This window comes from Kogia breviceps, chromosome 12 (assembly GCF_026419965.1).
Source record: "Kogia breviceps isolate mKogBre1 chromosome 12, mKogBre1 haplotype 1, whole genome shotgun sequence".
In the NCBI taxonomy this organism is placed as follows: domain Eukaryota; kingdom Metazoa; phylum Chordata; class Mammalia; order Artiodactyla; family Physeteridae; genus Kogia; species Kogia breviceps.
Window position 1 is genome coordinate 56949479 of NC_081321.1, and position 26798 is coordinate 56976276.

The window sequence follows — 26798 nt, forward strand, 5'->3', positions numbered from 1 at the left end:
CTGCAACTAAAAAAGATCCCACATGCCGTAACTAAAAGATCCCATGTGCTGCAGCTAAGACACAGTACAGCCAAATAAATAAATATTTTTTAAAGAAAGAAGGAAAAGAAAAGACCTGGCTTCACCAGTCAATTCTGCTAGTTAAAGAACTACTGTCAGTCCCTGTCAAACTTTTCCAAAATATTGAAGAGGAGAGAACACTTGCTAATTCATTCTATGAGGCCAGCATTACCCTGATAACAAAGTCAGACAAAGACATTACAAGAAAAGAAAACTACAGACCAATATCTCTTGTAAACGTTGATTCAGAAATCTTCAACAAAATGCTAGCAAACTGAATTCATCCACATAATTAAGGGATTATATACCATGGTAAAGTGGGATTTCTTTTTGGAATGCAAGGATGGTACAACCTGAAAATTGATCAGTGTAATAGCACCACATTAACAGAATGAAGGAAAAAAACACAGTCATCTCAATTGATGCAGAAAAAGCATTTGACAAAATTCAACCTTTCCAAGATAAAATCATTTAAAAAAACTAGGAATAGACGGAAACCACCTCAATATAATGAAAGCTATATATGAAAAATCCACAGCAGACATCATTCTCAATAGTAAAAGACTGAAAGCTTTTCCTCTAAGATCAGGAACAAGTCAAGGATGCCCACTTTCATGACTTTTATTTAACATGGTAGTGGAAGTTCTAGCCAGAGCACTTAGGTAAGAAAAAGGAATAAAAGTTATTCAAATTGAGAAGAAAGAAGTAAAATAATCTTTTTGCAGGTGATGTGATCTTATATGTGGGAAACCCTAAAGATTCCACACAAAAAATACTTTCAGAACTAATAAATGAATTCAGCTGAGTAGCAGGATACAAAGTCAAAATGTAAAAGTTGGTTGCATTTCTGTACATTCACAATGAACAATCTGAAAAGGAAATTACAAAATCAGTTCCTTTTACAGTGGCATCAAAAGGAATAGAATACTTAGGAATTAAAAAATGTACACAATGAAAACTGCAAAATACTGCTGAAGAAATCAAAGAAGACATAAATAAACACATCCCATATTCATGGATTAGAAGATACAATATTATTAAAATATCAGTCCTATCCAAAGAGATTTACAGATTCATTGCAATACTTGTCAAAATCCCAATGATGTTTTTTTCAAAAACAGGAAAACCTATCCTGAAATTCATATGGAATCTTGGGACCCTGGATAGGCAAAACAGTCTTAAAACTGGATTACTCACAATTCTTGATTTCAAAACTTACTGCAAAGCCACATAATCAAAACAGTGTGGTACTGGCATAAATACAGACATATAGACCAGTGGAATAGAAAGAGAACCCAGAAATAAACCCTCAAATATGTGGTCAAATAAATTTTGAAAAGGGTAAAAGACCATTTAGTAGGGAAAGGAGTCTTCAACAAATGATTCTGGGACAACTGGATATCCACATGCAAAAGATGAACTTGGACCTTTACCTAACACCATATACAAACATTAACTCAAATTGGATCAAAGACCTAAATATAAGACATAAAACAGTGCGATTCTTAGAAGAAAACATAGGGCAAAAGCTTCACAACATGGATTTGGCAATGCTTTCTTGGATGTGACACCAAAAGCACAGGCACCAAAGCAAAAGTAGACAAATTGGACTTAATGAAAAAAATTTTTTTTACTTCAAAAGATACTATCAACAGAGTGAAAAAGGCAACCACAGAATGGGAGAAAATATTTGCAAATCATATATTTGATAAGGGATTAATATTCAGAATATAGAGAGAACTTATACTAAAAGTCAACAGCAAAAGAACACCTGATTCACAAATGGGTAAAAGACTTGAATAGACATTTCTCTAAGAAAGATATACTGTGGAAAACAGTATGGAAGTTTCTTTAAAAATTAATAAAATAGAACTACCATATGATTTAGCAGTACCACTTTTGGGTATGTATCCAAAATAATTGAAAGCAGGGTCTTGGAGAGATATTTGTGCATTCATGTTCATAGCAGCATTATTACAATAGCCAGAACATAGATAAATGTCCATTGATGGATGGATTAGGAAGTGTTGGTATATATTCAGTGGAATATTTTTCAGTCTTAAAAAGGAAAGGAATTCTGACACATGTTACAGCATGGATGAACTGTGAAGACATTATGCTAAGTGAGATAAGACAGGCACAAACAGATAAATAGTATACAATCTCAGTTATATGATGTATTTAGAATAGTCAAACTCATGAAAACAGAAAGTAGAATGGTGGTTGCCAGGATTTGGGCAAAGGGGAAATAAGATGTTATTTAATGAGTATAGAGTTTCATTTCTGCAAAATGAAAAAGTCCTTGAGATTGGTTGCACAATATTGAATATATTTAACACTACTAAACTGTATGCTTAAAAATGGGTAAGATGGTAAATTTTATATGTATTTTACCACAATTTTAAAAATTAGATACAAGGAAAAAAAGATCTGGAGGTGAGAGAGAGTTTCTAACAGGATATTTAATATTTTCAAGAGCTTTATAGGTTGGCACACTGATTCTTTTGTATGTTTAACTTCATTTCAAAGCTTTTCCTTGATATAGGGGTATAGATGGATCACTCTCACTTCTCTTAATCACATTTATTATGAATAAACTCATTTCAGGATAGGGATTGTGGGATGCTTATGAGAGGAACAAATAAAAAGGAAGAGAGATTTTTCTTAGTTAATTGGCTAAAATCTCTTAAGAGAGAGAGAGCGAGACAAACATCACATAAGAGAAATGATTTATGGTAGAATTAGCTGGACAGTTTTATAAGCCAGAGGCAAAACATGATGTATGTTAAGCTTCTGGAGAAAAAAAAGCTGTGCTAAGGAAAAGGCAGTAGATTGATGCCCACCCTAATGTGGAGTGTAGCAGGAGCTCACAAGGGGTGTAAGCAAACACCTGGCTGAACCACTGATTTTATATACAGGTTCTAAGTCCAGAATGAAAAATTTTGTTTGTGTGTGGGTTCATGGTTTTGGAAATGTTCGTTTTGGGTATCAATCATATTGGTAACTCAAGTTAATATATTGATTAAAATAAGACTATTTGGAGGTCAGAGAGCAGAAGCAAGAAGAACTACAATCCTGCAGCCTGTGGAACAAGAACCACATTCACAGAAAGAGAGACAAGATGAAAAGGCAGAGGGCTATGTACCAGATGAAGGAACAAGATAAAACCCCAGAAAAACAACTAAATGAAGTGGAGATAGGCAACCTTACAGAAAAAGAATTCAGAATAGTGATAGTGAAGATGATCCAGGACCTTGGAAAAACAATGGAGGCTAAGATCAAGAAGATGCAAGAAATGTTTGACAAAGACCTAGAAGAATTAAAGAACAAACAAACAGAGATGAAGAATACAATAACTGAAATGAAAACTACAATAGAAGGAATCGATAGCAGAATAACTGAGGCAGAAGAATGGATAAGTGACCTGGAAGACAGAATGGTGGAATTCACTGCTGTGGAACAGAATAAACAAAAAAGAATGAAAAGAAATGAAGATAGCCTAAGAGACCTCTGGGACAACATTAAACACAACAACATTTGCATTATAGGGGTCCCAGAAGGAGAAGAGAGAGAGAGAAAGGACCCAAGAAAATATTTGAAGAAATTATAATCGAAAACTTCCCTAACATGGGAAAGGAAATAGCCACCCAAGTCCAGGAAGCGCAGAGAGTCCCATACAGGATAAACCCAAGGAGAAACATGCCGAGACACATAGTAATCGAATTGGCAAAAATTAAAGACAAGGAAAAATTATTGAAATCAGCAAGGGAAAAACAACAAATAACATACAAGGGAACTCCCATAAGGTTAACAGCTGACTTCTCAGTAGAAAGTCTACAAGCCAGAAGGGAGTGGCATGATAGACGTAAAGTGATGAAAGGGAAGAACCTACAACCAAGATTACTCTAGCCGGCAAGGATCTCATTCAAATTAGATGAAGAAATCAAAAGCTTTACAGACAAGCAAAAGCTAAGAGAACTCAACACCACCAAACCAGCTCTACAACAAATGATAAAGGAACTTCTCTAAGTGGGAAACACAAGAGAAGAAAAGGACCGACAAAAACAAACCCCAAACAATTAAGAAAATGGTCATAGGAACATACATATCGATAATTACCTTAAACGTGAATGGATTAAATGCTCCAACCAAAAGACACGAGCTTGCTGAATGGATACAAAAACAAGACCCATCTATATGCTGTCTACAAGAGACCCACTTCAGACCTAGGGACACATTCAGACTGAAAGTGAGGGGATGGAAAAAGGTATTCCATGCAAATGGAAATAAAAGAAAGCTGGAGTAGCAATACTCTTATCAGATAAAATAGACCTTAAAATAAAGAATGTTACAAGAGACAAGGATGGACACTACATAATGATCAAGGGATCAATCCAAGAAGAAGATATAACAAATATAAATATATATGCACCCAACATAGGAGCACCTGAATACATAAGGCAACTGCTAACAGCTATAAAAGAGGAAATCGACAGTAACACAGTAATAGTGGGAGACTTTAACACCTCACTTACACCAATGGACACATCATCCAAAATGAAAATAAATAAGGAAACAGAAGCTTTAAATGACACAATAGACCAGATAGATTTAATTGATATTTATAGGACATTCCATCCAAAAACTGCAGATTACACTTTCTTCTCAAGTGAGCACGGAACATTCTCCAGGATAGATCACATCTTGGGTCACAAATCAAGCCTCAGTAAATTTAAGAAAATTGAAATCATATCAAGCATCTTTTCTGACCACAACGCTATGAGATTGGGAATGAATTACAGGGAAAAAAACGTAAAAAGCACATACACATGGAGGCTGAACAGTATTTTACTAAATAACCAAGAGATCCCTGAAGAAATCAAAGAGGAAATCAAAAAATACCTAGAAACAAATGACAAAACACGACAATCCAAAACCTATGGGATGCAGCAAAAGCAGTTCTAAGAGGGAAGTTTATAGTTATACAAGCCTACCTCAAGAAACAAGAAAAATCTCAAATAAACAATGTAACCTTACACCTACAGAAACTAGAGAAAGAAGAACAAAGAAACCCAAAGTCAGTAGGAGGAAAGAAATCATAAAGATGAGAGCAGAAATAAATGACATAGAAGCAAAGAAAACAGTAGCAAAAATCAATAAAACTAAAAGCTGGTTCTTTGAGAAGATAAACAAAATTGATAAACCATTAGCCACACTCATCAAGAAAAAGAGGGAGAGGACTCAAATCAATACAATTAGAAATGAAAAAGGAGAAGTCACAACAGACACCACAGAAATACAAAGCATCCTAAGAGACTACTACAAGCAACTCTATGCCAATAAAATGGACAACCTGGAAGAAATGGACAAATTCTTAGAAAGGTATAACCTTCCAAGACTGAACCAGGAAGAAATAGAAAATATGAACAGACCAATCACAAGTAATGAAATTAAAACTGTGATTAAAAATCTTCCAACAAACAAAAGTCCAGGACCAGATAGTCTCATAGGTGAATTCTATCAAATATTTAGAGAAGAGCTAACACCCATCCTTCTCAAACTTTTTAAAAAAATTGCAGAGGAAGGAACACTCCCAAACTCATTCTATGAGGCCACCATCACCCTGATACCAAAACCAGACAAAGATACTACAAAAGAAAATTACAGACCAATATCACTGATGAATATAGATGCAAAAATCCTCAACAAAATACTAGCAAACAGAATCCAACAACACATTTAAAGGATCATACACCATGTTCGAGTGGGATTTATCCCAGGGATGCAAGGATTCTTCAATATATGCAAATCAGTCAGTGTGATACAGCATATTAACAAATTGAAGAATAAAAACCATATGATCATCTCAATAGATGCAGAATAAGCTTTTGACAAAATTCAACACCCATTTATCATAAAAACTCTCCAGAAAGTTGGCATAGAGGGAGCCTACCTCAACATAATAAAGGCCATATAAAACATACCCACAGCAAACATCATTCTCAGTGGTGAAAAATTGAAAGCATTTCCTCTAAGATCAGGAACAAAACAAGGATGTCCAATCTTGCCACTATTATTCAACACAGTTTTGGAGGTCCTAGCCATGGCAATCAGAGAAGAAAAAGAAATAAAAGGAATACAAATTGCAAAAGAAGTAAAAGTGTCACTGTTTTCAGCTGACATGATACTATACATAGCGAATCCACCAGACTACTAGAGCTAATCAATGAATTTGGTAAAGTTGTAGGATACAAAATTAATGCACAGAAATCTCTTGCATTCCTATACACTAATGATGAAGAATCTGAAAGAGAAATTAAGGAAACACTCCCATTTCCCATTGCAACAAAAAGAATAAAATACCTAGGAATAAACCTACCTAGGGAGACAAAAGATCTGTATGCAGAAAACTATAAGACACTGATGAAAGAAATTAAAGATGATACCAACAGATGGAGAGATCTACCATGTTCTTGGATGGGAAGAATCAATATTGTGAAAATGACTATACTAGCAAAAGCAATCTACAGATTCAATGCAATTCCTATCAAATTACCAATGGTACTTTTTATGGAACTAGAACCAAAACTCTTAAAATGTGTATGGAGACACAAAAGACCCCGAATAGCCAAAGCAGTCTTGAGGGGAAAAAATGGAGCTGGAGGAATCAGACTACCTGACTTCAGACTATACTGTAAAGCTACAGTAATCAAGACAATATAGTACTGGCACAAAAACAGAAATATAGATCAATGGAACAAGATAGAAAGCCCAGAAATAAACCCACGCACCTATGGTCAACTAATCTATGACAAAGGAGGCAAGGTTATACAATGGAGAAAAGACAGTCTCTTCAATAAGTGGTGCTGGGAAAACTGGACAGCTACATGTAAAAGAGTGAAATTAGAACACTCCCTAACACCATATCCAAACATAAACTCAAAATGGTTTAGAGACCTTAAATGTAAGACCGGACACTATAAAACTCTTACAGGAAAGCATAGGAAGAACACTCCTTGACATAAATCACAGCAAGATCTTTTTTGATCCACCTCCTAGAGTAATGGAAATAAAAACAAAAATAAACAAATGGGACCTAATGAAACTTAAAAGCTTTTGCACAGCAAAGGAAACCATAAACAAGATTAAAAGACAGCCCTCAGAATGAGAGAAAATATTTGCTAACAAATCAATGGACAAAGCATTAATCTCAAAAATATATAAACAGTTCATGCAGCTCAATATTAAAAAAACAACCCAATCCAAAAATGGGCTGAAGACCTAAATAGACATTTCTCCAAAGAAGACATAGAGATGGCCAAGAAGCACATGAAAAGGTGCTCAACATCACTAATTATTAGAGAAATGCAAATCAAAACTACAATGAGGTATCACCTCACACCAGTTAGAATGGGCATCATCAGAAAGTCTACAAACAACAGATGCTGGAGAGGGTGTGGATAAAAGGGAACCTTCTTGCACTGTTAATGGGAATGTAAATTGATACAGCCACTGTGGAGAACAGTAGGGAGGTTCCATAAAAAACTAAAAATAGAATTACCATATGATCCAGCAATCCCACTACTGGGCATATATATACCCAGAGGAAACCATAATTCAGAAAGACACATGCAACCCAATGTTCATTGCATCACTGTTCACAATAGCCAGGTCATGGAAGCAACCTAAATGCCCATCAGCAGACAAATGGATAAAGAAGATGTGGTACATATATACAATGGAATATTACTCAGCCATAAAATGGAATGAAATTGGGTCATTTGTTGAGACGTGGATATATGTTGAGACTGTCATACAGAGTGAAGTAAGTCAGAAAGAGAAAAACAAATATCGTATGTTAACACATATATGTGGAACCTAGAAAAATGGTACAGATGAACCAGTTTGCAGGGCAGAAATAGAGACAGATGTAGAGAACAAACATATGGACACCAAGGGGGGAAAGTGGCGGGGGGTGGTGGTGGGATGAATTGGGTGATTGGGAGTGACATGTATACACTGATATGTATAAAATTGATGACTAATAAGAACCTGTTGTACAAAAAAATAAAATTAAAAAATTTTAAAAAAAATTCAAAAAACAAAACAAAACTGCTCTGACTTTCTCAGCGCTCCTTAAGTTTTTTGGTTGGCACCACTCATGCAGCTCTTATTACTGTCTCTTTTTTTCTCAATAAAAGAAATTCATTTCATTAAAAAATAAAATTAAATTAAAAAATAAAATGAGACTCTTTGTAAAACCCCTAACATAATGCCTTCTGTAGTATAGCTGTTTAGTAAATGCTAGTGCCGGTGCTTGAGTGAATTTGATTTTTTTTTCTGTGTTGTAAAAAGTGAATAAATTAACCAGAAAATTTTCAGAAGTATATTGAAATCTCTTAAAACTCTAGATTGTAATTTATTGCTGTAATTTATATCATTATCCTGTGAATCTATGGTATGCTTGTTCATACTGTTTTCTGATGACTGACTCTTCTGATTAGATTCTGTGGGTGTCTTGTGGATTAGAAGATATAGAGGGTGGATTCTAAAGAGAGTCAACTCTTTGCAGGAGGGACAGTGAGGTTTAAGAGACGTGACTGGATATGGAGAATTAGCCTGCCCTTGGCTAAAATGGGGTTTTAGAGCTGGAAAGGAACCTTGGAGGTAGTTTAGTCTAACCTCTCATTTTATGGCTGTGGAGATAAGTATAGAGAAGTATGTTGTCTAATGTCATAGCTGTAGTGGAGAAGCTAAAATCAATGGCTTCTAAAGGTCCTGATATCCAAACATCATGGAATGTAAGCTACTGTATTTTTACTTTTCTTTTGAAAAGGCTGTGTTGATGGTACCATGTACACATTATATTAATTTTTAGGATAGATCTTATAAATTATATATATTTTAATCAAAAATTCAGTCTTTTTAATTTGTTTAAATAGATTAACTGAACTAGCAGTGCTGCCAGAAGTCTCATAAGGAAAACTGTTTTTAAAGAAATAACCAATTCTTGACTTTTTCTTGCTAATTGTAGGTTAAGTCAGCAAACAAAGAAAACATGGTGTTTTGAAGTATGATTAAACTCCTGATGCTGCAGCAGAGGCTAAGAATATTAATGGCCAGATCTAGGTATGTTGAAGTTTACTTTTAAAAATATCATTAAGTCCACAAATTACACTTTTTAAACTAGAGATTTTAATAATGTTTTCTTGAATAGTTATTTTGCCTCCTGATATGTTGTCACCTCCCACTCCCCCAAAATAAGGACAATTGGCTTTAATTAAACATGACAGTGTTTACTAATTTAAAATACCCAGCACACTTGTTGCAGCATTGATCTTCCCAAGCAGAAGCTACCTTTTGTTCTTGAATGTACCCTTATTACTTTCCTATGTGGCTTTCTTGAGGGAGTATAGTACGTCTTTTTGTGTTTTTGCTGAGTTATAAACTTGACTGGATAAGATGATGAGATCACGTGGTTTCTCATCAAGTGTTTACAGGTATTCGTGCATATTATTGGGTGTTACATAACTCAGACACTCTCGAGGTGTTAATATGATTGTCATAAATGCAGACTATCTAGTGTCTTGCCTCTCCCCCTGCCTGGGAATTCATGCTTCAGGAGGAGGAGTCAGAGATGTGGGTGAAAACTCCACATTAAAAATGTCCTTCTGTGCTGGAGGATTGACTATAACTGCCTGTAGTCCCAGCTGTTTCACAGTCTCAGTTGTACTAAGCCTATTCTTCAGCCTTACTGAGGCCTCCTTTTCCTTTTTACCTCCCTCCATTTTCTCCCATTTCATCAGCCCTCTTCTTTCTTGCTTCTTTCCTGACCAGACCTGATGGCCTATCACTTCAAACCCCTATATTGCCAATATCCTTTAATTTCCTTGTCCTTTTACCTTCTGACCCTGGGTCAGTTGAACTGTCTACCCTCTGGACTGCTGAGTACAGCTAGAAAAATAGCATAATCTTACTCTCCAGCTTCTGCTAAGTCTCAGCATAGCCTACTTAATAATCCTGCTACCTTTCTTGGGTAGCTTCTCAGAGAATAATCCTCAAGTCCTTCATTGTGCAAACTTGCCTTCTATTTTACAAAAGATATTTAGGATGATAGATGTTATCTATTTCAGCTTCTCTACTGTGTTCCACCCATCCTTATTTTCTGCCCTCTCTCCTCAAAGGACAAGGCACTCGTTCTTCTCTGGGCAGACTTCTTAGTCTGGGCCCCGGAACTCATCTTCTCTAGCCTCCCCGCTCTGTCTTGATCCATCCTGTAGCCGTCTGTGTCCTTGTTTTTTCCTCTGTTCTTTAACCTTTATTGACATACTGATTACTAACCTGCATACATCTATGTCACCTTAAAACAATAAATAACTCAAGAAACATATTTTCTTTTGAAACCATGTCCAACCATACCCTATCACTTTAGGCTTTCCTTTCCAACTGTGTTCTTGAAGAGCCTTTTCTATTCTTTGGAGGACTACTTCCTTATCTTCCATTTGCTCACTGCTGAATGGCTTCTGCCTCTACCTAACACTCCACTATGGATAGAACCTTCCTTCTTGACACTTTCTTTTCTTAGTTTGTACTATTCTGACTGTTTTTCTTCTCCGTCACTTGTTTTTCTCTACTCCAGTATTTGTGCATTTGTGTTCCCCAGAATTTTAACTGCAAACTGCTCTTTATACTGTCCTTGATCAGGGTCTTGTTTTATAGTTTCAAATACCATGTGTCCCAGTATTTTACCTCTTTCCTCAAACCCATTCTGATGTACTTACCTCTCTATTGCAAGTCTTCGTTTGGTTGTTCTCTGGAATCTCAATTTAACATGTCTAAAACTGAACTAACCACCATCACTTCCTCTTGAAAGCCTGAGAAAGTTTTTCCTATTTCAGGTAATGGAACCAGCACCCTTCATCTGCCGCCCTGAAAACTGCCTCTTACTTCCTGTATACCAGCACTCAGTGCTGCAGACTTGTCTTCCTAAGTATTTTTAAAATTCATTATTTTCATCTTTATTCCTACTATTGCTGCTCTGGTTTTAAGTCTTTGGCATATTCCATTTTTCAGTAGTCTCTCACTGGCTTCCCTTCCTCTGAGCTAAACTCCCACTTAAAATTACCCTGCAGATGGAGGTATCTAAAAGGAATTCCTGACCACCTCACTTTCCTGCTTAAAATACTTTAGTGGCTTTTCACCTTGTGTAGGATGAAATTCATTCTCTTTGGAGTGGCATACAAGGATTTCGTGTCACATGGTAGGCTTTTCATTAACTATTTTTGTACTGAACTGAAGCATTCAATGTGAACGGTCCCCAAGTAGGCTGTACCACCATTCATATATCCCTGACAAAATTGGAGTTGCTGCCTTAACAGGTAGCCCTTGAAGGTGTCAAGTGGAAGAATGCCTTTTCTACTTCTTTTGAGAAATAGTTGAAAAATATTTACTTGAGGCATTATTTTTTCAGGCAAAAGCCACACTGTAGTAATCATTTAGCTCTTTGTATTCAGTGGTGAGGCTGGATAAACAATTTCAAAGAGACTTTTTGTTTGGTTTTTTGTTTCTATCAATTATCTGTCTGCTTTAAAAATTTTTTTGAAATATTCTTTTGGCCTCCTTCTCATCTTCTAATTTATTAAACACTTACTTTTTTTTCTTTTTTTATGCGGTACGTGGGCCTCTCACTGTTGTGGCCTCTCCTGTTGCGGAGCACAGGCTCTGGACGCGCAGGCTCAGTGGCCATGGTTCACAGGCCCAGCCGCTCCACGGCATGTGTGATCTTCCCGGACCAGGGCACGAACCCATGTCCCCTGCATTGGCAGGCAGACTCTCAACCACTGCGCCACCAGGGAAGCCCAACACTTACTAATTTTTAAAAATTAAACATTTATTGAATACCTACTATGTCAAACAGTATGCTTAGTGCCCTAGAAAATTCAGAAGACACGGTTCCTATCCTCTTGGAGATCACAGTGAAGTGGGCGGTGAGACAGGTCAACATTGCAGTAGAATGTGATAAGTGCCCTGATAGAGTCATGTCCATTTGACTACAGGGACAGTGGAGGCAGGGTAGGTTCAAGTTAGTTGGAGTCCCAGATCCCTAGGTTGTTGTTCAGTATGCCTTATGGTTTGGCTCATGCTTGTGTTACAGCCTACCCTGCACTCTAGTCATACTAGATGCCTCACTTTCTCCTGAATACAGTGCCACCTTTCATGACTTTTATCTTTGCACCTAATTTTTTATCTTGTCTCAAGTGCCTATTTCTCTTTTGTCTAGCACACTGTTTCTGCTCACCTTTTAAAGTACCAGCTCAAATGGTGCTTCCTGCCCTTCCTAACCCAGAAAGTTAGTTGCATCTTTCTCTGTGCCCATGGAACTCTTCTTGTATTCTAATATGAGGTTTGTCATAGTGAATTATCTGTTGACATCTCTGTCTTTCCCTTTAGACTCATGGCTCTTCAGAGGTACATCCTGTGACTTAGTCATCTTTATACCATGATACTTAACTGGCATATTAAGACACCAAATATAAATCTTTTTTTTTCTTTTAAGTAACAAGATTTTATTTATCCTTATGTCATCACACATTTTCCCTATATAAATTTATTTAATTACGTTTTTAATTGAAGTATAGTTGATTTACAATGTTGTGTTAGTTTGTGGTGTACAGCAAAGTGATTCAGTTATATATGTATACATATGTAATTTTTCATTTCCATTATGTTTTATTACAAGATATTGAATATAATTCCCTGTGCTAAATAGCAGAACCTTGTTGTTTATCTATTCTTTTTATAGTAGTGTGTATCTGCTAATCTCAAACTCCTAATTTATCCCTCCTCCACCCCTTTTCCCCTTTGGTAACCATAAGTTTGTTTTCTATGTCAGTGAGTCTGTTTCTGTTTTGTAAATAAGTTCATGTGTATCATATTTTAGATTCCACATATAAGTGATACCATGTGGTATTTATCTTCCTCTGTCTGACTTACCTCATTTAGTGTGATAATCTCTAGGTCCATCCATGTTGCTGCAAATGGCATTATTTCATTCTTTTTTATGGCTGAGTAGTATTCCATTGTATATGTATATATACCACATCTTCTTTATCCATTCATCTGTCAATGGACATTTAGGTTGCTTCCATGTCTTGGCTGTTGTAAATAGTGCTGCTATGAACATTGTGGTACATGTATCTTTTCAAATTAGAGTTTTCTCTGGATATATGCCCGGGAGTGGGATTGCTGGATCTTATGGCAATTCTCTTTTCAGTTTTTTAAGGAACTTCCACACTGTTTTCCATAGTGGCTGCGCCAAGTTATGTTCCCAGCAGTGTAGTAGGGTCCCCTTTTCTCCACACCCTCTTCAGCATTTATTATTTGTAGGCTTTTTAATGATGACCATTCTCACCAGTGTGAGGACACCACCAAATATGAGTCTTAATTTAACTTTACTATTTTACTTATCACTACTTTTGGTTTATACACTAGTATCCTTTTTCATCTGCTTAACCCTTACACCTGCCAGCATTCTTTTATCTTCCTTTAGTGCAGTTCATCCAGCTCACAAGAGACTTAGAGCACCTCCTGTGTGCTAGGTATTGTGTTAGGCACAGGGAATGCAAGAATGAATGAAGTCCATCCCTGCTGGGAAGGAGCTCAAAGTGGAGGGAAGTAGATAGATAAGTAAACAGTCTATCACAATTTCTACTGAGTAAACAGTGTGAAAGATGCTGTGATACTGGGAAGCTCAGGGTGCTTTGGGGGTACACAAGGAATATAACTTGCCCATTTGGTAGGAGTCAGAGAAGGCTTCCTGAAGGCACTGTACTCTGAAGTTGAATCTTGAGAAAGGAGCAGCATGGAAGGGTGTGAGAAAATAAGATGTTCTGGGGGAAACTGTTTAGTATAGCTGGGTAGGACTCGAAACAGAGAGGAGGGAAGAGGTTAGACTGGATTTGTAGACAGAGACCAGATTGTGAAGGTCCATGTGTCATACTGATGAGCTTTGCATTTTTTCCTGAAGGTAGTGAAGATCTGCTGAAGAATTTTAGGCAAATTTTAATCAGATTTATGTTTTTAATGTTTAGTAGCTTCTTATGCTTCCTTGTTTCCTTTTTTTCAAATACTGTCACATCCATTCTCATTCTTTCTCTTGTTTGTAAGTGAAGTTTTGAATTTTTCCTTTGTTCACTTGCAGTATTCTTCAACACTTAATGTCACTGTAACCACTTATCTCTAACCTTCTGTGGGAAAGGATTAGATAGACACACTCTTTCAGTTTTGCCAGTATTTTCTGTGTTAAGTTACAGCTTGAATTTTGAGTTGTCTTTCTCTCTTAATGAACTATTCCAGATTTGTTTTTGTGTCTTAGTAACCAATTTTGTCTGTTGAGATACATAAAGAATACTACAATGCATGGTATGAATCAAAATACTTGCCAAGCCAGAAGTCTGGCATCCTTTTGGAAATTTATTAATAAAGATGGACTGAAATTCCTAATAAGCCATAAAGGGTTAATTCCATGAATGACTTTATTTTAATAGTGTTATGTATGAGAACTTAAATTGGTTTCTTTTAGATAATTTTAAAATAGGCAGACCTTGGGCTTCTCTGGTGGCGCAGTGGTTGAGAATCCGCCTGCCGATGCAGGGGACACGGGTTCATGCCCTGGTCCGGGAAGATCCCACGTGCCGCGGAGCGGCTGGGTCTGTGAGCCATGGCTGCTGAGCCTGTGCGTCCGGAGCCTGTGCTCCGCAACGGGAGAGGCCACAACAGTGAGAGGCCTGTGTACCACAAAAAAAAAAAAAAAAAATAGGCAGACCTTTGCAAATTAAATTTGAGATTTCTGTGAAGTCTCCCTCATAGAATTATTCTTCTTATCGCTGAACAAAATTCTCCAGCTAGTTGTGTGAAATCTAGCTCTAGCCATTTGCTTCCTTAGGCTTAATTTTCCTCATCAAAATAATGCAGGGCTTATGTTAGATGATTTCTAGTGTCTTTTTCTGTTTTATGACTTTTGTATCTTACATCTAATAATTTTTTGCAAATTATCTTTCATGTAGTGCTCACATGGTCTTCTGAAGAAGCCATGGGTAGCTGTTGTAGCTGTCCAGATAAAGACACTGTCCCAGATAACCATCGGAACAAGTTTAAGGTCAGTAAAAACTGGTTGAGATGTAGCTCTCACTGCCTACCTGGATGCTCTTCTTTTACTTCACTTAATTAACATGTCTTATTATTTCCTCACTTTTGTCTTCAGACCCTTTTATTTTACTTTTTGTCCATTCTGCCTTTTCTTTTTTTAACAAATGATGACAACATTTTCTTACTGACAGTGTGAAATCCTCTTTTCCTTTTCCTTTGGTCTTCCATTAGAGCCACACAATTCTGATAATACTGTCTTTTTTTTTAACTTGGAAAACATTTACATTTATTTTTACCTTTCGACATCACCAATCATGGATATGAGTGCCTAAATCTTGTATCTCCGTCAGGAAAACGTAGCACTAATGAGTGACTGTTATATCCTCTGAAGAACTCAATCTTTGGTCACAGTGATAAGAGCCCCTGGATTTGGTCCCATCAGCCCTGTTTGAAATGACCTACTGATAATATTGTCTTTAAAATGCCACTTTATAAGTGCCTCTTCAGTCCCGTCACCAGCTCCCAGTCATTGTTTAATGCCTGGACAATTTCATAACTGAACTCTATCTTCAGTCACCTCTGTGATGCATCCTGCAGTTGACATCAAATTAATCTTCCTCCTTCATCATTCTAAAACTTCAGTGGTGTTCTGTTACTTAGATGCTATAAGTGCTCCATTCCTTACTCATCCACAGTCATTAATCTTTCATATTCTGACCTCATTCTGCTGTAAATCATAGCCTCTGGATCACACAAACCTAGGTGTAAGTCACAGCCCTCTTGCTTCATAGCTTTGTTACCTTTGGCAGGTTACATTATCACTAAGTCTTTGTTCATTTGTGTGCAGTGGAGAAAATAGTATTACCTGCAGTTTAGGATCGGTATTAAATGACAAAAACACAAGTAAAGCACTTTGCCCAACCCAGGGGTATAGTAAATTCTCCCTAAGTGTTATCTTTCCTTTATAGTCTCTAGCCATTTTCTGAAACTGAGCAGTACGAAGCCTTCCCTTACATGAACTCAGTGCCAGTCCTGTCCTGATCTCTCTGAAACATACCTTTGTCTCTGCTGTAGCAGTGCATCTTCAGGATGTGCCCCCTAAATCCTGACCCACCAGTTCTCCCTCTTAACTTTATTTCCTGTCTAAATTTAATTATACCCAAGGCCCAGCTAAAGTCCCTCCTCTTCTTATGTGAAGGCTTCTCCAACAACCCTCTGCCACAGTTCCTGCATTTCACAGCCTCTGTTGCACTCATTTGTTAGTTAAGCATTTACAGTTTTGTGGTGTTTTTCGTGTTTGTATATCTTATCTCCCCAGTGGGAATGTGAGTTCTTTGTGGTTATGAACTGAGTATTACACTGCTACATAGTCCATGCCCTAAACACACAATTGGTTGTTGAATGAACTAACAAAGGAACCAATAACTGAACCAATAAGCAATAGTACATTTTCCTGACAAATTAGTGAAATATGTGCATAACTGTCAAGTGGGAGCATTAAGTTAGCACTAATTAAACTTTCTTTTTTAGGTCATTAATGTGGATGATGATGGGAATGAGTTAGGTTCTGGCATAATGGAACTTACAGACACGGAACTGATTTTATACACTCGCAAACGTGACTCGGTAAAATGGCACTACCTCTGCCTCCGACGCTATGGCTATGATTCGAATCTCTTTTCTTTTGAAAGTGGTCGAAGGTGTCAAACTGGACAAGGTAGGTAGAGCCTTTATTTTTTTTCTCCAAACATTATCATATTTGAAATATCATTCTATAATTCAGTTATTCTATACGTGATGTTTAATGTTTTACTTTTATCCAGAATAAAACATTCTCAAATAAGTGGATTATTTTAAAAAGAGACATAGTACACTATGTATTCATTTATCAAGCATCTATTAAGCATGTTTTCTATGTCCAGAATTTTGGCTCATATTAACTTTAAGATTTGCAGTAAGTAAATGATTAGTCCCAGTAAATTGCCTATGTGTCTTTACTGTTATAACTCGGGGAAAAGAACCTAAACTTTGGAGTCAAACAGAACGTACTTTTATTTTTTGCTACCTACTTCTTGAAAGTCCTTGCGCAAGTTGCATGACCTCTGTCGCATCAAATTTCTTCTGTATCAGAGGGCAACGGTAATCCAATAATTAAACAAGGTAATGATTGTAAACCACAGAGCAAGGGCCTGTCAAGTGATAAGAATTCCCTTGGTAATGGTAAGTTGGGCTCCCCCTGCTGTTAAAAAGCAGACTAGAGTAAGTTTGCAAATCTTGTTTTTGTCTTCCTAATTTTGAGCCATCACCCATGGACAAATGAAAATTATTCTCTGAACTTTGGGGTTTATGTTTTGAAACAGGGAATATAATTAATTTATCAGACATTTATTTTAAAGGCTTTTCTTGCGATTGGTGCATGGAATGCTTACTTTACAAGTTGGTTCTTTGACAGGTGCTCCTGTGTCTTTTTTAAAGATGTGGTGACCATTTTCTTCTTCTTGTTTTTATTTGTAGGAATCTTTGCCTTTAAGTGTGCTCGTGCAGAAGAATTATTTAATATGTTGCAAGAGATTATGCAGAATAATAGTATAAATGTAGTGGAGGAGCCAGTTGTTGAAAGGAATAATCATCAGACAGAATTGGAAGTCCCCAGAACACCTCGAACACCTACAAGTAAGTGTCCATTTTCCTTTTTCTATTATAAACTATAGATTATGGTTATTTAATCTATAAATTGTTAGGAATTACCATTGGCTAACATAAGTATAGTGATTGTGAGTTTTAAAAAACTGTTAGCTATAATTATAAACATTTTTAATATTTAAATATGAAAACATTAAATGTTTCATATTATTTAAAATGTGAGTGGAAAGTTAGAGTGGAGGGCGTATGCTGTTTTGCTCTGGTTTCTCATATGTCTTGCCAGAAACACCTTCCTTAAACCTCTCAGTGCTGATTGTATTCTCATTCTTTTTTTTTTTTTAACATCTTTATTGGAGTATAACTGTTTTACAATGGTGTGTTAGTGTCTGCTTTACAACAAAGTGAATCAGTTATACATATACATATATTCCCATATCTCTTCCCTCTTGCGTCTCCCTCCCTCCCACCCTCCCTATCCCACCCCTCTAGGTGGTCACAGAGCACCGAGCTGATCTCCCTGTGCTATGCAGCTGCTTCCCACTAGCTATCTATTTTACATTTGGTAGTATATATATGTCCATGCCACTCTCTCACTTTGTCACAGCTTACCCTTCCCCCTCCCCATATCCTCAAGTCCATGCTCTAGTAGGTCTCCGTTTTATTCCCATCCTACCCCTAGTCTCTTCATGACATTTTTTTTTCTTAGATTCCATATATATGTGTTAGCATATGGTATTTGTTTTTCTCCTTCTGACTTACTTCACTCTGTATGACAGACTCTAGGTCTATCCACCTCATTACAAATAACTCAGTTTCATTTCTTTTTATGGCTGAGTAATATTCCATTGTATATATGTGCCACATCTTCTTTATCCATTCATCTGTTGATGGACATTTAGGTTGCTTCCATGTCCTGACTATCGTAAATAGAGCTGCAATGAACATTTTGGTACATGACTCTTCTTGAATTATGGTTTTCTCAGGGTATATGCCCAGTAGTGGGATTGCGGGGTTGTATGGTAGTTCTATTTGTAGTTTTTTAAGGAACCTCCATACTGTTCTCCATAGTGGCTATATCAATTTTCATTCCCACCAGCAGTCTCATTCATTTTTATTCTCTGTGCCCTACCCCTGTATCCTTTCTTAAACCAATAAACAAACAAAAACTCAGCTCCAGGGTTTGCTGCTCAGAACTTACCTAATGGATATCCCCGATACCCCTCATTTGGAGACGCTTCATCCCATCCTTCAAGCAGACATCCTTCTGTGGGAAGTGCACGCCTGCCTTCAGTAGGTGAAGAGTCTACACATCCCTTGCTTGTGGCTGAGGAACAAGTAAGCATGTCCTACTGTCTAACATATTGTGTGGGGTTGGAGTGTTATTGTGCTAACACTTGAAGGTTTTAGTTTGAATTTTAGCTGTCATTATTTGTATATGACTTTTGTAGTGAAGACTCAGAGGAAATAGCATGTATTTTCTGTCATATACGCAAATATATATAGGTGTTGAGGGAAATTTAGCATTACAGTAAGTTTGTGGGTTCACAGGAGAGGTGCATCTATATATAAAGATGGGCATAACCAATGGCCAGTTCTGTTACAATAACCTCCAATGAAAGCTTTTTATGTTACAGATTTTTTTTTTGTTTTTCTTTTTTGGCGGTACACGGGCCTCTCACGGTTGTGGCCTCTCCCGTTGCGGAGCGTAGGCTCTGGACACGCAGGCTCAGCGGCCATGGCTCACGGGCCCAGCCGCTCCGCAGCACGTGGGATCTTCCCGGACCGGGGCGCAAACCCGTGTCCCCTGCATCAGTAGGCGGACTCTCAACCACTGCGCTACCAGGGAAGCCCTATGTTACAGTTTTTATAGTTAGTGGACTACTAGCAATAAGGCAGATTTTGTTGTCAGTGGTTTAACAGAGCAATTTAATATTCCCGACTATTATATTTTCATTTTAGGAATAAAGTTATCTGGTTGAACATTGTCTATGTATTACTTAGTTATACTTTTGTCAACAATATGGTTGTTTATCATTATGAAATTTTTACTGTTTTGAAATCCATTTGTTTGTGTTCTTGTTAAATGAGTTCTTATTTACTATAATTACATTTCCCTTAGTTTTAAATTTTATTTTTGAGTTTTTCAAATTTTATGTATAGACTTCTGAACTTTTTTTATATTGTCTCCCCCACAAAATACCACAAACTTTTCTAAGTGGCAATAATTTCTTGGTATCTATTTTATATCTATGCATTTTACAGAACTCATATTGAATCTAGTAGGGTCTATCTATATAGTCAGATCATCTATAAATTATGATAAATTTCTCTTCCTTTTTAATACCTGATTTCGAAATCAGGTTTGAATGCATTGATGAGAATTTTAGAACAAAATCAAAGTAATAATCTCCATTTGTTCCTGATTTTTTATTTTTTCTACAGAATGCTTATCATGTTTCACCATCACATGTATTTTAAAGTAGTTATTCGATTATCAAGCTAGGAAGACATTTCTACATTTCTCCCACCTCCCCCCAACCTTTTTGTTGGTAAAAAAACAGGTACAAAAGCTTTGAAGTAAGAATATACTTAGAAAGTTAACAAAATTAATTGATATAGTCAGGCAAATTTTTTTGTTCTATTTTAAATTTATTTTTATTTTTTAATTTTTATTTATTTATTTATTTTTTTGCGGTATGCAGGCCTCTCACTGTTGTGGCCTCTCCCGTTGTGGAGCGCAGGCTCCAGACACGCAGGCTCAGCGGCCATGGCTCACGGGCGCAGCCGCTCCGTGGCACGTGGGATCCTCTCGGACCGGGGCACGAACCTGCGCCCCCTGCATCGGCAGGCGGACTCCCAACCACTGTGCCACCAGGGAAGTCCTGTTCTTTTTTTTTTTCTAAAGCAAGTTACTGATTCACTTTCCTCTTTTGTTTTAGGTACATACCTACGTCAACACTACAGGTGTACAAGAAGAACGGAAAAACTGCGCAAGTGTGCACATCCCATTGGAGGCGAGGGTTTCTAATGCTGAAAGCAACACACCAAAAGAAGAACCAAGTAATATTGAGGACAGGGACCCTCAGATTCTTCTTGAACCTGAAGGAGTCAAGTTTGTCTTAGGACCAACCCCAGTTCAAAAGCAATTAATGGAAAAAGAGAAACTGGAACAACTTGGAAGAGATCAAGTCAGCGGAAGTGGTGCGAATAACACAGAATGGGACACTGGCTATGACAGTGATGAACGAAGAGACGCGCCCTCTGTTAACAAACTGGTGTATGAAAATCTAAATGGGCTATCTCTCCCCAGTGCCTCAGGGCTCAGGAGAGGTCGTCTGCCGTCCACCAGTACCTCAGATACCCAGAATATCAACAACTCAGCTCAGAGAAGAACTGCATTGTTAAACTACGAAAATCTACCATCTTTGCCTCCTGTTTGGGAAGCCCGCAAGCTAAGTAGGGATGAAGATGACAATTTAGGACCAAAGACCCCATCTCTAAATGGCTACCATAATAATCTTGATCCAATGCATAACTATGTAAATACAGAGAATGTAACAGTGCCGGCAAGTGCTCACAAAATAGAATATTCGAGGCGTCGGGACTGTACACCGACAGTCTTTAACTTTGATATCAGACGCCCAAGTTTAGAACACAGGCAGCTCAATTACATACAGGTTGACTTGGAAGGTGGCAGTGACTCTGATAACCCTCAGACTCCAAAAACGCCTACCACTCCCCTTCCACAGACCCCTACCAGACGCACAGAGCTGTATGCTGTGATAGACATCGAGAGAACTGCTGCTATGTCCAATCTGCAGAAAGCACTGCCACGAGACGATGGTACATCTAGGAAAACTAGACACAATAGTACTGATCTGCCCATGTGAGCCCGGAAACCATTACATTGTTTGCACCTTTGTGAAGTTTTAAAAAAATGAAGATGCAAGTGCTTCATTTTTATTTCTAAACACTAACTCCTTTTATAGACTGATAAAAAAAATTTTTTCTGACTATTTCATGTGCTTCTTTAAAGGGAATTAAATGTAGAGCAGGTACTCATAAAAGAACACTAATTTCATTCTATACTACTCATTACTGTACAGCAGCATTCCCATTTTCACAGTGCCTATTTAAAATGAGAATTGAAGTGAGTGACATGCTGGTCAATTTTTATTAAGATTCTGGACTCATGCATATCATTCACGTCTAAGTAATGGTTGGCATTTAAAGCATATTATAAAGCCTCTTGATAATGTGCATTGCTAACAGATAACTCTAGGCTTTGAAAGTACTATTTGTAGATTTACTATTCATGGTATGTGACCTCCAGCATGTAACATGAGGAATCCTTTATTTCATTAATTGTAGGCTTTTTGACTTGAGCCAGGACATATGTATGGAAATAGAAGTACCACACCTCCTATGTACCAGTCAGTTCCTTAGCCTTTAGCATTTCTAGAAAGAGCCCTACGTTCGTGAACATGGTTTGCTGTTGGTGTGTTGAAAGGCAGGAAAGAGACGAGGTTTTCTGTTTACTCATCTCATGGTGTCATTTGAAAGGCATGCCCAGGTATCTTAGTCAGAATTACACAAAGGCTCAAGAATCAGTCTCAGGTCACTTTATCCAAAAACATTTGAAAATCTGAACCGTGATCTCTTGAAAGTTTCTCTCCTACATATTATTAACAGTAACATTGTTTTCTGGAGGCATTTGTGCCATTAGATTGCCATTTATCTTCAAGTTTTTCCTTTGGTGTTGGGATGTCTAATTTTGTTGCTTCATGTCTTTTTCAATTTAGGATGTTTGAGTTTGTATATAGTTTTGAAATTGGATTACGTGTTCATTGTTGTTTAGTTTGCATTTTTGTCAAATTGTGGTTTTGAAGGTTCATTTGGAACTTACTGTTATTCTGTAACAGGGTTGCCCTTGTCCAGTATTTATTTATATGCCGTTTACTTTTCAAGTTGATAAAAGCATTCTCACAATTTTAAATTTCACTTGTGTTCATAGGTGATCTCTTAAGCAGCTGAGAAGAAAAAAAAAAAAGGAAGCTAATTTTAGCATGCAAATTTCCCTGAAGGTACTGTGTTTTCTCTGTGGGCCCTCTGCCAGCACTTTAGCAGTGATTCCCTCAGTCACACGGCTGCAGTTGTCCTTTGCTCACTGTAGTGCTCCTCAGCTCTGCTGTCCTTTCACTCATGGCTGGATCTTGGATTATCCCTTGATTTTAATAGAATGTTAAGATTGTTGCCAGCATAGCAGGTACAGTGGAGTCTTATAGCAATGACATTGTGTCATAACTTAGGATTGAAAATGAATTGAAGTTTATATAAACTGATGAGAGTTCATATGTCTGGCTCTTGGAAAATCAAGAATTTTCCAGTTTCCCAAATCCTAGAGAAGACAAGAGCAGGTGGAGTGGAAAGAAGGTTAGATAACCTTGCAAAATAATGTCGCTGTCTCCTCTAAATATGAGGAAGTTTGAGATTTTGGTCTGGATCTACCAGATGTAACTAAGGTTAATTTAGCATGAAAAAGTTTCAGTCATATAGCATCCAATCTGTTCCATAAATGACCTAATTATAGGACAGTGAATGGATTAGCAAAATAATAGGGTGGGACCATTATAAAGGAAATAAATTATTAAAAGATATCTTTATCATTTTTAGTGCCACTGGTTTATGTGCATAGCAGAATTTTCTTTCTTTTCTGTGAATTTGGTGCTTACCAAAGTGTTCACTGTTCTCTAAAAAGAGAGCAGTGGTATAGGTATGCAGTTTCCATTTTAATGTATTGTTTCATTTATGCTTTATTCTGAGTAGATTGCTAATTGTGCCAAATTTATGTGATGATTTTTGTAATGTGGAATAAGGGTTATGATGGAACCAGTGCACATGGTTTTCTCCGAAACAAGCAGTCAAGACAGAACGTTAACCTCCAAACAAAAGGGCTGACCTATTTACTCATTTTGGAGGTTGGATACTTTCTTTTCTTACTTTTCCTCAACCTTTTCATTTTTCCTTCCAGATTCTGATTAGTTTTTATATTTTTTAAGCAGCTATAATATAACCATTGCAATTTATTCTTTCAATACTGTGTGCTTTAAAAATGAAAATGGGACCAATTTGTCTGCTAAGAATTTGATTTTTAGGTACTATGAGTATTACGGAAGATGTATACAACTGGTATTAATTTCTAGATGTCTCTGGAAATCACCTGTGTTCCTATTTAATTAAAAATAACGTAGAACACTATTTGTCCTCTGCAGTAGTCTAGTAATGGGCATTAAGCTCTGTCCTGGAAGAATTGTACCAATTACTAGGTGCATTTTAGAATGAGATATTTTATTGGGATATAATTGTGGCCATATGTTTCAGATTTTCTGAGACAGACCTAATTTTAGATATTCTGTTCTGTTGATACATCATGTGATCCCACTTTTTGGTTTTGGAAATATAGTCATTGATCATATGCTTTCCCCCTAATAGAATCCTGTTTTATCCATATAGATCATAACAGCTTTTATCCCAGACCAGGGCTGGAAACTGATATGGGTATTACGTGTGTTTTTTTCTTAGTGTGTTTTATTTCCCAGGTTCATCTTCCTTTCAAAATGAAAATATGGTGCCTTCCCTCCCTCCAGGAAGATTGGCAAATAGTTCCTTTTATTTACTACTGCTGTGGAGTGATGAGATATGCACTTTACTTTTGAAGACTCAGCAAAAAGCTTTTCACTTCTCAGTATATCCAGAATAGATCACATTTTGGACTTAAGAAAATTTGCCAAGCAGTCTTTGTTTTTACAGATATTAATGTTGACCCCACAGCTCAGTGTTGTGAGTCAAGCTAGTGTTTGTGTATCCCTCCCCACCAAAAAAAAATCCGTGGCGCAAAGTATAAAAATGTACCTCAATAATGTTCTATTAAAAATGGGACAGGGGCCTTATGTTTTCATAATTTCCCAATAATGTGCCACCATATTTTTGCCTCAAGGTAAAGGTTTTAACAAGCTAAAAAATACATCCCATTTCCCCTTGTGCTGTTCCTAACCCATAATGTCCAAGTGTTGTGTGCAATGTGTAGTGTGTGTGTATAAATATATATATGTATATTTGTATATACATATATATATGTATATATATATATATATCTCCTTGAAATAGACATACCATCAGAGACAACATTCAGAAGTAACTGATGTATTAGCATCTCTTTCTAATCTCTGATATGTGAGGTATATGGTACTAAATTACCTTTTCCCTGATGTTTGCCAAATTTGAATAAAGGCATTGGTACAAAATCACAATGTATAGAAAATGTTTTTGGCTTGAAAAATTAACAAATATTTTATGACATACAACAGTATACTCTGCCCAAACCAGCACCCTGTCTTTCCTGTTCTTTACATCCCCTTTCCCCATCCCTACCTCCTTTTTTATTTTTTTGGTGTAACACAATTCTTTTGTAGCATCCTTACAATTGCAGTTCTATGACAATTGGACAATAATAGCATGGAAACGGACTGGTATTAATAGTACAGTAGTCACCAGTGTGCCACATTTGCATTGGTAAATGCAAAATACACATTTTATAAAGGACAAATTTTGTGTTGTTTTTATTTTCATTACATTGTATAATATTGTAAGATTATGTATGTCCTAATTTGCATTATAAATGTTTTTTTCCTACATAAAGGCATAAATATAGCAACTTTGTATAAAGGTAGCTTATTAGATTTTTAATTTTGTCTTTTATAAAAAATTGTCTAACAGTGGGACTACCATTGCCAAATTGTATATGAAATATGAATTTTACCCCCATAGTTAATTTCGTTTATAAGCATTCCATATTTCTCTAATAAAAGACATAAGTGATACTGTACTATGCATAAATTGTATTTTAATGCTGTTTCATATCAGCATTTTAAATTTTGGTTTGCATTTTTAATATTGGCAAAATTTACCACTGTTGATTAAACCTTGTTGTATATGTAACAACATCTTTTGCCCTCTAGCCCTCCCGACCCTTGTTCTCTATTTCTCCCTGTCAGTGCCAACTTCATACGTTTTGTAGCATGGCAATAAAATATAACTTTTACACTGAGGCCAAGTGTGGCTTTTTGGAGGATGTGGACATGGGAGGATTACCCTCTAGTTGTTCTTTGCATATGACTTTTTGCCATATAAGCCATGTTTCTAGGCATGAGGAAGTTATCTCGTGTATGATGTGAACGTGCTTTTAAGGACAAGTGTGAATGTGCTTTTAAGCTTAATTTTTGTCCTAACAAATAACTAATTTTTTATTTTTGGAAAAGTCAGAGTTCTTGAAGTACAATCAAACCTTTATTAACTGGAGTACTTAAAGAATAAGCTAATAATTGAATTTAGTTCAACAAGGGCTAAGCAACACATTTTAAAAATCCTTATTTATTGTAGAGTATTAGTATACCATCCTAAAAATTATATATAAAATATGGTTTAATTTTAGATGATTTAGCTTCTTGCAATGACTTACTGTTGTCATTCTGGCATAAATCTCCATGACGAGGTACTCAAGTTGATACTGGAAGCTGAGCTGACTATACACTAACCTTAAGCATTCGTGAAAAACTGCTTTGTTGAATAAAATCTGATCGGAGTTCTTATGGTTACTTTCCCCCTTATTGCCTAAAGTAGATTGCAATAAAACCCCAATAAAAGTTTGGTTGGATACCTATTTTAAAGTTTCACTGTATTTATACTTCACACATTTCTTGAAACTTTATGATAAGAGGTTTTATTCCTTAGTCTCATATCACTGCCTCCATTTGCAAAATTCAAAGTGAAATGAAATTTTACGTATTTGAGACTCTCACAGTTTTTATCTTCTTGGTCATTCAAACTAGTAGTACTCAGGGCTGGGACTCCAGACCTGTTTTTTGTCACTGAGTGGCACTGCAAAGCCT

The 26798-nt window shown here is 36.7% G+C and overlaps 1 protein-coding gene and 1 non-coding gene across 10 annotated transcripts in view; one reads left to right on the forward strand and one right to left on the reverse strand.

The window, feature by feature from the left end:
* FRS2 (fibroblast growth factor receptor substrate 2) overlaps nucleotides 1-21866 on the forward strand; it is a 121015-nt gene extending 99149 nt beyond the window's left edge. For all 9 annotated transcript variants that reach the window (XM_067009728.1, XM_067009729.1, XM_067009727.1 and 6 more), the window contains 6 exons: nucleotides 9095-9189; nucleotides 15126-15217; nucleotides 16738-16924; nucleotides 17722-17880; nucleotides 19022-19185; nucleotides 20790-21866. In XM_067009728.1, the coding sequence (XP_066865829.1) occupies nucleotides 15152-15217; nucleotides 16738-16924; nucleotides 17722-17880; nucleotides 19022-19185; nucleotides 20790-21740 (1527 nt within the window). In that variant the 5' untranslated portion in view covers nucleotides 9095-9189; nucleotides 15126-15151 and the 3' untranslated portion in view covers nucleotides 21741-21866. The remainder of the gene's footprint in view (nucleotides 1-9094; nucleotides 9190-15125; nucleotides 15218-16737; nucleotides 16925-17721; nucleotides 17881-19021; nucleotides 19186-20789) is intronic.
* Nucleotides 15541-15667, reverse strand: LOC131767513 (small nucleolar RNA SNORA25). The gene has a single exon (XR_009338722.1). It is a non-coding gene; the product is annotated as a small nucleolar RNA SNORA25 (small nucleolar RNA).
* Nucleotides 21867-26798: the final 4932 nt, after the last annotated feature.